Source organism: Bufo bufo, chromosome 1 (assembly GCF_905171765.1).
Source record: "Bufo bufo chromosome 1, aBufBuf1.1, whole genome shotgun sequence".
In the NCBI taxonomy this organism is placed as follows: Eukaryota; Metazoa; Chordata; class Amphibia; order Anura; family Bufonidae; genus Bufo; species Bufo bufo.
In genome coordinates, this window is record NC_053389.1 from 208,947,666 (window position 1) to 208,961,279 (window position 13,614).

Below are 13,614 nucleotides of genomic sequence, written 5' to 3' on the forward strand. Positions count from 1 at the left end.
TTAAGAAATTTGAGTTAAGAGCTGGAGTACTAACCCTGTTCCATCTGTATGCTTCAGATATTACAGGATTTCTTAAAAAAAATTCAACATTGCTGCTACTGTGAAATGCTGCAGTTTTGTCACAAACAAATCCACAATGACAAATTGGTAATGCATTTGTCCCATGTGGACATGTCCTTCAAACTAAAATATAAGAAACATCTGGCAATGTTTTAAAATTATTTTGTGCTTTTTTATTGTGATATTTTGTATATAGTATTTTTCAGGTTTTTTTAAAAATGGCAGAAAATCTTATATTTACAGCATGCTGCATTTTGATTAAAAAAAAATACTGACCCCAAAATGATGTGTATGATTCTAGCCTTACCGCTCCATCCCACACACACAAATTTTTCTGAGTTTTTAAATGCTTGTAAGATATACCATGAGTTTTATTTAAAACGTGTGAAGCCCGTGCCCGTATTGCGGACAACATTTCCCGTTCTGTGGCTATTCCGCATTACGGATGCGGACCCATTGAAATCCGGAGATGCGGAACGATGCGGAACGGAAGCACGGAACGGAACACTACAGAAGCACTACGGAGCGCTTTCTTAGGTTCCGTTCCGTGCTTCCGCACCGCAAAAAGATAGAGCTTGCTCTATCTTTTTGCCGAACGGAGGAATCGCAGACCCATTCAAATGAATGGGGCCGCGATCCCTATGCGGCTGCCACATGGCAGGTGCTCGTGCTTAGTGGACCGCAATTTGCGGTCCACAGCACTGGCTTCACACGGTCGTGTGAACAAGTCCTTAGTGATTGTTTTCATTCGGTTACTCTTTTTCTGGCAGAACAGCATTTTGAAAAAAAATATAAAACTATTCCTAGGAATCCCAAAACTCCACACTAAAAAGTTGTGTATGTTGAATGTTCAAAAACTTGCTATACATTTTGAAGTAACATCTGGGTGCTGTTTTTTTTTACTTAAAAGAAAATAAAAACTGCTGTGAAAGCACCGCATAATGTTGTGTATGGATGAATTCAGCTGTGTGCTTATTTTCAGCTCCATTAAAAGCATTGTTTATTTCTGGCATTTGGATCCATAAACATTTGTTATTAAATGCAATTAAAAATTCAGCATAGGCACTGAGCTATTCAATAAACTGTTGCTGTATGGCACCTATTGGTTGTTCTTTTCCTTACTTCCCTGTCCACATCAGTAACATTGCTGAGGTGGACACACATGCTCAGTTCCAGTAACTGGAAAAGTGTAGTGTATGAAAAATCAATAATCATTATAAGTCCCCCAATGGTCTTTACTGACCTTTGAACTACAGACCATAAAAGAAAAAAAAAGAAAAAATGTATTTTAAAAATCCCCCCAAAATGCTCCCTATGCAATTTGTAGTTGTACCAGTAGTCATAGTCATATTACCTGAAACTGAACATTTAATAAATCAAGATTTACAGTCGATAAAGGAGAACGCAAGCTAAAAGCAAACTACCTATATTATTATCAGATAAAATATGCATATAAATCTGCTAACATCCATTTTTCATACAACAGTGAGAAATCAAGTGTGACGACCTGATTTAACATGTGATTTTGGGAGCATTGACAAACATATCCATTATTAATAAAGCCTATGTTTGATGAAGGATTACTTTAGTCTTCATAAAGCGAATGAGGAGACCGAAAGAGCTGAGCTGTGATACAGTATGTGTACAAAATTAATGTCTCCTGAATCCGAAAAATCCATTCTTATCCAGGCATCCTTGAACAATCTTATAGAAGGTGCTGCAAATGTTCACTTCCTCAGTCTTGAGATAATAGCTGTTTCTGTATAGTAAGTGAAATTACTGCTGATCGCCTCAAATAAAATTTTGAACACTTAAGAGCTTCAATATTATTGAATAAAAAATTCCACATAAACAGGTAAAAAAAAATGATGGCCAAAAAGAAATTACATATTTTAATTAGCATTTATTTTCAGATGGTCATCTCTTCAAATGTGAAACTCCTATATTGGTAGTCAATATTAAAGAGGACCTTTCACCGATTATTACACTATGAACTAACTATACAGACATGTAGAGCGGCGCCCGGGGATCTCACTGCACTTACTATTATCCCCGGGCGCTGCTCCGTTCTCCTGCTATGCCCTCCGGTATCTCCGCTCACTAAGTTATAGTAGGCGGAGATTTCAGTCACTAAGTTATGGTAGGCGGAGTCTGCCCTTGTTCTGCTGTAGCGCTGGCCTATCGCAGCGCAGAGCTCACAGCCTGGGAGGTTATTTTCTCCCAGGCTGTGAGCTCTGCAATGCGATTGGCCAGCGCTACAGAAGAACAAGGGCAGACTCCGCCTACCATAACTTAGTGAACGGAGATACCGGAGGACATAGCAGGAGAACGGAGCGGCGCCCAGGGATAATAGTAAGTGCAGTGAGATCCCCGGGCGCCGCTCTCCATGTCTGTATAGTTAGTTCATAGTGTAATAATCTGTGAAAGGTCCTCTTTAAACTACAGACATACACTCACCTAAAGAATTATTAGGAACACCTGTTCTATTTCTCATTAATGCAATTATCTAGTCAACCAATCACATAGCAGTTGCTTCAATGCATTTAGGGGTGTGGTCCTAGTCAAGACAATCTCCTGAACTCCAAACTGAATGTCAGAATGGGAAAGAAGGGTGATTTAAGCAATTTTGAGCGTGGCATGGTTGTTGGTGCCAGACGGGCCGGTCTGAGTATTTCACAATCTGCTCAGTTACTAGGATTTTCACGCACAACCATTTCTAGGGTTTACAAAGAATGGTGTGAAAAGGGAAAAACATCCAGTATGCGGCAGTCCTATGGGCAAAAATGCCTTGTGGATGCTAGAGGTCAGAGGAGAATGGGCCGACTGATTCAAGCTGATAGGAGAGCAACGTTGACTGAAATAACCACTCGTTACAACCGAGGTATGCAGCAAAGCATTTGTGAAGCCACAACACGCACAACCTTGAGGCGGATGGGCTACAACAGCAGAAGACCCCACCGGGTACCACTCATCTCCACTACAAATAGGAAAAAGAGGTTACAATTTGCACAAGCTCACCAAAATTGGCCTGTTGAAGACTGGAAAAATGTTGCCTGGTCTGATGAGTCTCGATTTCTGTTGAGACATTCAAATGGGTTCACTGTACTAAAATGGCCCCCACAGTCACCAGATCTCAACCCAATCATCTTTGGGATGTGGTGGAACGGGAGCTTTGTGCCCTGGATGTGCATCCCTCAAATCTCCATCAACTGCAAGATGCTATCCTATCAATATGGGCCAAAATTTCTAAAGAATGCTATCAGCACCTTGTTGAATCAATGCCACGTAGAATTAAGGCAGTTCTGAAGGCAAAAGGGGGTCCAACACTGTATTAGTATGGTGTTCCTAATAATTCTTTAGGTGAGTGTATATTTCTGCTTGTAGATTATTACTATTGCAAGCTATGAGTTCAAAGACATTATACATGAAATGAGGTAACATAAGAAGACAAATACTACGAATAATGGTAGGCAAGCACTTTGTTTTATTCACATTGCTAGTCAGAGAAAGAAACATTGTAACTTTCCGTTCTTAGGAGTACCCATCACAGAAGAAAGCAATATTATGTTGTTACATTTCTCTTTTGAACAATTAAAGGGGTTGTCCAGAGGTGTCCTAACCTGTGCCTCTTAAAGGGTATCTGTCATCTGTTTTATGTTGCTAGGTTCTTACAGCTCTATTGCAAGCCAATGAGTCCTGATATTAATGAGCTTACGGCTCAGGAACTCATGATTATTCAGGACTCATCGGCATGCACTGGAGCTTTTCAATACAAGATTTAGCAAAACAGTTGGGTCAGTTACAGAAAAAGACCAAGCATTTTGCTAAGGTGATCTATCCTTAGTTAGGACACCATAAAACTGGTGACAGATTCCCTTTAACATAAAAAACCCCACTCACATACAGTATCATTCAAGCTGCTGAGACGGCTGAGGCCTGTAATTGGACACAGTGATTACTGGACCAAGCTTCTTCCTGGTCCTGCAGGGGCCAGAAGCCTCTGGGAACAGAGCTGCTGTGGGAATTAAGACAGGTGAGTGTTATGTTAATAAGTTAGTGACAGCCAATACGCCTTTTTATGGCAGTACTTACAAGCCTTAGGCTAGGTTGCCACATTTTTATGGTGGTCACGGTCAATTCTAGGTGCTGCACGAGTTTCACATAACAGCCAGGCACCTGCTCTAATGGCCCAGACTAGAAGATGCATCGATCTTGACCAATTAACCACCTAGATGCTGTGGCCAATAGCATCTTAGCGGTTTAGAGGGAGCTCCATCTGTCAGGCATTGGAACCCCATTCTTCCACAAATGAGATTACAGGTGCTAAGGAATTAGCTTGGCATCCAGGGGCTTAATGAAGTACAGCACTGACAGTATAATACACTGTACGGCATAAGCAGGACAGTGTATTATAGAAGTTATCAAAAGACTGTCTGTTAAAATCCTCTTGTGGGACTAGTAAATGGTTAAATAAAGTGTTATTAAATAAATAAATAAATCTCCAAGGTAAAAATGCACCTTTTTCCAGAGAAAAAAAATATTTTCAATGGAAAATAACTGCAAAAATAAAATCCCTTCCACATATTTTGTATAAATGTGTCCTTAACAAGCTGTACTATACAATGCAAGTAATTTATCCCGCACAGTGAATGTCATAAAAGAAAAGAAAAACAATAAAACAATGTCAATTGCAGTTTTTTGCTTATTTAACAGAAAAAAAAGTGTTATGTTCCCCAAAATGGTACCAATAGAAACTACAAGTCATTCCACAAAAATCAAACCCCCAGACAAAAAAAGATTAAAAATAAAATAGTTCAGATTCTTGGGATGTAGTGATGCAAAAACATTCTTTTTTTAAATATAAAGTATTTTATCGAGCAAAAGTAGTAAAAAGCAAAAAATGATTAAATAAAGTGTTCCAAAATAAATGTATTTGGTATCACTGCAATCATACTGGCCCAGAATATAAAGTTATCAAGTTATTTGTGCTGCAAAGTGAACATTGCAACATTTATAAGGTACAAACTCAGTGGCAGTATTGCATTTTTTCCCATTCCCCCACTGGAAAGAATTTCACAACTTGTGCAGCAAAACAAGCCCTCATATAAGTAAGTCAATGGAAAAATAAAAATAAAGTTCCAGATCTTGGAAAACAATGATGAAAAAATTGCTTGGGGGTAAGGGGCACACGTTAGGACCCCAGGGATTGTAAGCGCCAAGGCTGGAAACCCTTTTAATGTGGTAGTTCTGTTTATTGTACATTAAGTTTATTGAAAGAGGCCCTCTATGCACTAGTCCTTTATAGTGTGGCTTCTCAATGTTTTTTCTCCTGAACTCACTGGAACATTATAATAATCAAAATGGCTACTGCCTGGCAGAGACCTATAAAGCAAATAATTACTTATGTCAAAACAGCCACCTCAGCTGTGCCTTACCAACAACTAGGGGGTGCTTCACCCATGAAGCCCACCTCACAGTCTGAGAAGCACTGCTTATTAGGTTCTTGAAAGGAGATATATAGATGTCTGCTTATCCATAGAGAAAGCCTGTGTACATAAAAGATTGAAAGTAGGTTTTGTCAATAGTGATGAATACATTTCTTGAAATTTTATTTGGCTGAATCGGTCAGGCGATTTGATTCAGTGCTTTAATTGCCCTAAAAAGTTGTGGATGACATTCTGGGGTCTCCTAGAACTGTATGCAAGCTCTTTAACACTGTAGATTGTTTGAAATATTAGTTCTTTTGGCTGAAAATTCCTGTTGATGTGTATACACACACATACACTGCCTGTGTTCATGCAATTTTCTTTCTTCGTGTTTCCTGTCTTCTAATCCGAAAAATGGCTGATTAGATTTTTAAAAATATGCCGGAAAAATGGCTGACTAGATTTTGAAAAATATGCCTGAATTAAATGGCCAAAAATTCAGATCTGGATTTGACCTGAATTTTTTATTTTGATTAGTTTAGAATCAGTTCACTCATCTCTACTCATCACAAGTGTTGCCATAGCTCCCCAAGTTTCATTAAACTTCATTTACAATAAACTAGCCTTTAACTTTTATAAAGACTGTAGGACTAGGTGGGCTGCATGCTATATACTTTTTACATCTCCATAAAAAAATGTATCCTATTTAATATTTCATGAAAAGTGTAACTTCTTAAACTGAGATCCGTAAATTACCATACCAGTTTTATTCTGATCTTCCATCATAGTTCATTAGGCATCCTAATTATTACTTCAGCCACTTTCCCTTTCACCTAATGGAACAGAATGAGAACGTAGCTGCTCAGATGGCATGATTGAACTCTATTTGTATTGGCTTGTAACTACATCATAAACACAATACCTTTATGACGTATGCTCAATATATCCAAGTATTCCACCAGTGTGCAGAGGAAGAACATGATATCACAGACTGTTATTAAAATGGTCAAACAACACACAACCATAACCTCATAGTAAGCTCCCTGTAAATTGATAAATTATTGTAGAAGAAACATAAAATACCTTCAAGTTGGTCCTAGCAGTCTTTATGTAACATCATTTTATACTTGTCAAAATACTCAAAAACACTACAATTAAAATATTCAGAATACATGGAAGTCATTTATCAAAATATACCCATGGAAGCCCAAACCAGTTATCCTGCCACTATTTCTATACCAAGTCCAGAAAGACTCAGCAAAACTGATCAGACTAGCGAGCATGTACACACAGTATGATCTCTTACAGCCCATGCACAAAAAAAAAGCAGATGATCTAAGAATATAATACATACATCATTTTCGGAGGGTAATTCTTCCTAGACCTGTGCCTACATTAACAGGATAAACACCTAGATATATTGTACGCAAACAAATGTATTATAATAAAAGGCCATGCATGCCAGTGCTAGATGCAATTTTGGGGGGAGGAGCAGGCAGTGTTAAGTCCATTCCAAGTTGGGGTTGTGCAAACTAAATGAGACAATTGCTTATTGTCTATCCAGACTCTAGTTTTGCTTCAAGTATGAATACACATCAGTAATCTAGACTCCCAGACGTCCATTTTATAGGCTCACCATCGGGATCCAACATCCTGAATAGAAATTCATCTTCTCTCCATATTGTGGTGTGCCACTTCAATGTGACCTCATTGCAGGCAGTAAAGCAAGGACTTGGCTCTTTATCATGAGGCCTTCAGACACCGAGCAACCCAAAGGTAAACACACAAATTTAAAAATTGATCAGCTTTTAACATGTTCTAATTATAGTAAAATGCCAGATCAGTGTCAGGTCCCAGAAGGAATGGATTCACTATTGCATCCTGGCCCCCTCACACGGCACGTTACAACACTGAGTGCTTTTCCAAGATGCAGGACAGGACAAAAGGAGAAAATGGGGGTGAGGGCATAAACTGCCAAGAAAGCCATTATCGAGGAGTATACCATGCTGACCAAAGGATTGGGGCTTAGAGAAAATGCCTTCTGCTTCTTGTGGTACATATCAAATGGTCACACCAGTGATATAGGAACTGGACTATGAGGATTAGTATGGACAAACTCTGGATTGATGAATGTGAAGCCAGCAAATTCACTCTGGTCAATGCCAGCTAAGACCATCTGGTCTGGAGGTGTAAGGACTGCAGCAGCTCGAGTGAAGAATTTGTCAAAGTTTTCACCACTCTTTCCACACTGTAACAAAACATAAAATAAGAGAATCAATAAGAGAATCAGAGCCTCGGTACTACTGATTAAAAATCATTCACTATTTAAAGGGGTTGTCTAGGAATACCTAACTTTTAGCTGATGCTTCTACTATGGAAAGAATCATATGTACCTGCTTCCTGCCACTATAGTGCTGCTTGCTGGCTCTTGTATGACTATCTTCCAGACCGCAGCTTGTTTGTTTTCTTCCAGTCATGGTCCCCTGCTCTGCTGCAGCCAACCACTGGTTTCAGCGGTGATGTGTCTCTTATATGGACACATCACTGCTATAGTCAGTGACTGGAATATGGACATATGGGAGCCAGTGAGCATGATTGGAGTGGCAGGGAGCTGGTAAGTATGATGCTTTCCATAGCAGAAACAGGTTGTGGGTTAAAAATTAGGTATTCCCGGAAAACCCCTTTAAAATGGCACTCTGCAAACATACGGTACTTGGTATATGCCTTGGTAGTCACACGATAAATCTCATAGTGGATGTATCCATTGTTTCCACTATCTGCATGTGTGCAGTAGTGATGAGCGGCAGGGGTCATATTCGAATTTGTGATATTTCACAAATATTTTGTAGAATATTCGTCATATATTCGCAAATTCATATGTTCGTTATATTCTACATTTATTTTTTACGCGAAAATCGGCAAGGTAATGATCACATAATATGTGAATATTGCGTGCTCAATACAGGCGTGGGTCAAAAACTAATATATAGCACTATAGAATATAGTGCTATATATTTGTTTTCAGAATATCCGTCAGTGTTTCCATCTGAACACATGATTTCCCCCTGCTTCTTGCTTGTGGGCCAATGAGTCATTGGCCCACAAGCAACTTAAGCAGGGAGGAATCATGACTTCAGATGGAAAAAAATTACGAATATTCTAAAAAACTAATATATAGCACTATATTGACTATAGTGCTATATATTCGTCATTTTTTCCCATCTGAAGCCAGTTTTCCTTTACACCATTTTTCATAAATATCCCCCATATAGTGCGTTACAAATGTTTGTCATTGTCATTGGACGTATTTTGAAACCAAACAGCTAACGTGTATTTTAGTCTGTGAGTGAAACCTCTAGTGGGAGTAGCAAAGTGGGAGTAGAAAATAAATCCAAATGTGCATAAATTAGCATAACAGATGCTTAAAATATAGGATCTAGTTTTTTTTTTCTTTATTTTTCTGTTCTTCTGATGGATCAGAAGAACAGAAAAATAAACGGTCATGTGAACCTGGCCTTAGCTGTTTGGTCTACTTACATTTGGTGGCATTAGAGACAGAGCTTATTAAGAGGTCATCTGCATACCTTCTTCCCAGATTTCCAGAGTATAATTGTCTATAAAACTCTTTGTGCCGTTTAAGGAATAAGGATATACTGTATTCCCCAAATCCTGACTTAAGCCTCTCACCAAGTTAAACCTGTACTCTCTGCTCTTCACTGATGAGGTTAAATCACCCCGAAACAGCTGTCTGTAGATGAGGGGTTGGCTTATTTATTATCCAAGTCATGTCTCAAGGCCTCTTAAAAGGTCAAACATTGACTTATAGGATAGCTGCCTTACATCTAGTGGCATTAGAGACAAAGCTTGTTAAGAGCTCATTTGCATAGTATGGCCTATAAGTCTCCTCATGGTGTTTAAGGCCCTCTCCATATGGAGAGCCAGTGTACAAAAGTATGGATTCTAAAGCACAATACCGGAATTTCTGGCATCTATTTTTCCAAGAAAAATAAAATTAGTAATAAAGTACATTTACATTTCCATCACATTTAGAACAGGTTTTAACAAAGTATGTGTAAAGCTTTAGGTACACTTAACCCTTTCTACCCCAGGCCAGTTTTCACCTTCCTGCCCAGGCCATTTTTTGCAAATCCGACATTTGTCACTTTATGTGGTAATAACTTTGGAACACTTTTATTTATCCAGGCCATTCTGAGATTGTTTTCTCGTGACACATTGTACTTCATGATAGTCATAAATTTGAGTCAATATATTTAACCTTTATTTTTTTTTAAATCTAAAATTTTGAAAAATTTCCGCAATTTAAAAAATTTCTATTTCTCTGCTTTTAAAATAGAAAGTGATACCTCATAAAATATTTATTATTTAGCATTCCCCATATGTCAATTTTATTTTGGCATCTTTTTGTAAATAATTGAACTAGTATTGACAGGCACTCATTATCTACAACCACCCAGAGACTATGGGTCAAAATTGATATTTATTACAACCACTATATACACATATACACACACAAGCATATAAAAAAACTCATAAATAATTTAAGAAATAAATAAATAGGTCTAGCCAAATTGTGTGTGTCAGCAGACGCGGTTAACTGGCATTGATGTCATAATTAATCGATGTTTGTAATATATCTGTCTGTCGTCTAGCACACACATGGACTTCCTAATATTAAGCTATGGGGATATATAGCACAAAAAAAAATCTGATTGATCACAATAGAGTTAAATGTTCAAATAAAGACTAAAAGGGCCTCAGCGCTGAGAACACATGTGAAAAAGAAAAAGGTTAAAATGGTTAAAATGTCCACAAAGGGTTAATCAACCCCAAAAAAGCTTTCCACCATGATAATCTAAGTTTTTAATCCATCCAAAAGTTACTCAATCGTATTGGTGTAGCATGATTTGTATCCCATATTGGGTATAGTTAAATTCAGTAAGTAAGTCAGTCTTTTTGGCGTGTTAGTTAATACTGGGATTTCACTTAGGCCTCATGCACACGACCGTTGTTTGGGTCCGCATCCGAGACGCCGTTTTGGCGGCTCGGATGCGGACCCATTCACTTCAATGGGGCAGCAAAAGATGTGGACAGCACTCCGTGTGCTGCCCGCATCCGTTGCTCCGTTCCGTGGCACCGCTAAAAAAATATAACATGTCCTATTCTTGTCCGCGCTTTGCGGACAAGAATAGGCATTATATTGCGGTTTGCGGACCGCAAAAGATGGCACAGTCGTGTGCATGAGGCCTTACACTGATAATCACAATGCTAGTAATAGTCAATAGAGTTACTACCCGCCGTTGTTCCGTGGCGTCCCACGTGTCAGGCTGGGTATAAAGTTTTTTACCTCCCTCCTGAAGAATAGGGTACAGGCGATACCTTATCCTCCGGCTGCGCCGCTCCTGAAGGTTCGCATTCGGCATCCCACGTAGCTCAATAGTTTGGCACTTTTACTTGTGGTCCCGCCATCAGTAGAACACTGGGAGGAGGATTGTAGGTTTCAGAGCGGCGCTAGTGTGTAGGTTCGTCGCAACTTTGCTCTTATTATTTGTCCATGTATATTTAAATGGAAGTCATCCAGATTTGCAGGTATCAAAAGACCAGACACGTTTCGGAGTATAGCCTTACTCCTTCATCAGTGGCTACCTGCTAGGTTCTTAATCTCCCCTTTTATATGGTCATCTAAAGCAGTGGTTATTCCAAAAATCTGGAGCAATGGTTATCTCCCAAACCAGTACTGGATCAACAAATTTTCCACATGATTGTAAAAAATGTAATATATAGATTATGTGAAACATGCAAATCTGCAGATTCTCCCAAAAAAATGCACATGCGTTTTCAATGCTGTTCTCTTGTGTTTTTTAGCAGGAAGGTGCGTTTTCTTGGGAGAGACTACTATCAATTACCCAGAGGTCAAAATAGATCCAACTTTCACATATACTAGAAGATATTCATAAGTATGTATATTATACTGGCGGCAAGCACTCTCCATTCATAAAAGTAATAAAAATAATACATAAAATATAATGTGAAATATTCATAAACTTAATTCATCTTCCTAAAATATTCATAAACTTTGTTCATCCTCCTCAAGTGTAGAAGAGTAGTGGATGAAGTGGGGGCCTCCCGCCAAGGGGAGATCATATTTAAAGAATGTCACGATTAGAATCGAGGAGAATCTTTGAATTCAACACACTTGTACCAGGTGGCCTTAATGCCGAATTAGAATTATTTGGCTTTCTGTGGTGGCAAATGGGACGCCTCTCGCTGATGGGAAAACGGAGCCAGGTTGTGTTACCAGCGATGCGACCTCCCCTTGGGGGGAGGCCCCCACTTCATCCACTGCTTCTCTACACTTGAAGAGGATGAACGAAGTTTATGAATATTTTAGGAAGATGAATTAAGTTTATTAATATTTCACATTATAATTTATGTATTATTTTTATTACTTTTATGAATGGAGAGTGCTTGCCGCCAGTATAATATACATACTTATGAATATCTTCTAGTATATGTGAAAGTAGGATCTATTTTGACCTCTGGGTAATTGATAGTAGTCTCTCCCAGAAAAAAACGCACCTTCCTGCTAAAAAACGCATGAGAACCGCATTGAAAACTAATGTGTGTTTTTTTGGGAGAATCTGCAGATTTGCATGTTACACATAATCTATATATTTGATTTTCTATAATCAAGTGGAAATTGGTTTAAATGCAATAATGGTGAGAAAATATGTTGATCCAGTACTGGTTTAAGAGATAACCATTTCTCCAGATATTTGGAATAACCACTGCTTTAGATGACCATCTAAGGCTACTTTCACACTTGCGTTTGGAGCGGATCCGTCTGGTGTCTGCACAGACGGATCCGCTCCTATAATGCAAACGCTTGCATCCGTTCAGAACGGATCCGTCTGCATAACTGGTTTTTACAGATCTGATTTTTCACTTCGTGAAAACTCAGATCCGACAGTATATTCTAACACAGAGGCGTTCCCATGGTGATGGGGATGCTTCAAGTTAGAATATACTAAAAGAACTGTGTACATGACTCCCCGCTGCTGCCTGGCAGCACCCGATCTCTTACAGGGGGCTGTGATCCGCACAATTATTGTGCGAACCATAGCTCCCTGTAAGAGATCAGGTGCTGCCAGGCAGGAGGGGGCAGACCCCCTCCCTCCCCTGTATTAAATGTGACCAGTGCGGCCCCCCTCCCTCTATATTCATTGGTTGCCAGTGCGGGCCCCCCTCCCTCCCTCCCCAGTATTAAATGTGACCAGTGCGGCCCCCCTCCCTCCATATTCATTGGTGGCCAGTGCGGATTCCCAGTATTAAATGTGACCAGTGCGGCCTCCCCTCTTCCCCCCCCTAATTAAAATCATCCCCCCATCATTGGTGGCAGCGGAGAGTTCCGATCGGAGTCCCAGTTTAATCGCTGGGGCTCTGATCGGTTACCATCGCAGCCAAGACGCTATTGCAGTCTTGGCTGCCATGGTTACTTAGCAATAAAAAGAAGCATTATACTTACCTGCGATGTCTGTGACCGGCCGGGAGCTCCTCCTACTGGTAAGTAAAAGGTCTGTGCGGCGTATTGCTTATAGCACAGACCTGTCACTTACCAGTAAGAGGAGCGCCTGGCCGGTCACAGACATCGCAGCTCGCAGGTAAGTATAATGCTTCCAAAAATTGCTAAGTAACCATGGCAACCAGGACTGCAGTAGCGTCCTGGTTGCCATGGTTACCGATCGGAGCCCCAGCGATTAAACTGGGACTCCGATCGGTACTCTCCGCTGCCACCAATGATGGGGGGGGGGGTGATTTTAATTAGGGGGGGGGAGAGGGGAGGCCGCACTGGTCACATTTAATACTGGGAATCCGCACTGGCCACCAATGAATATAGAGGGAGGGGGGCCGCACTGGTCACATTTAATACTCGGAATCCGCACTGGCCACCAATGAATATAGAGGGAGGGGGGCCGCACTGGTCACATTTAATACTGGGGAGGGAGGGGGTCCGCACTGGCCACCAATGAATATAGAGGGAGGGAGGCCGCACTGGTCACATTTAATACTGGGGAGGGAGGGGGGTCCGCACTGGCCACCAATGAATATA

At 40.0% G+C, this 13,614-nt stretch overlaps 1 protein-coding gene across 1 annotated transcript in view; it reads right to left on the reverse strand.

Moving 5' to 3' along the window:
* Positions 1-6,629: 6,629 nt before the first annotated feature.
* The window catches only part of PRKCG (protein kinase C gamma), a 634,337-nt gene continuing 627,352 nt past the window's right edge, over positions 6,630-13,614 (reverse strand). The window contains 1 exon segment of the mRNA XM_040434717.1: positions 6,630-7,734. Coding sequence (XP_040290651.1) covers positions 7,555-7,734 — 180 coding nt within the window. The 3' untranslated portion in view covers positions 6,630-7,554.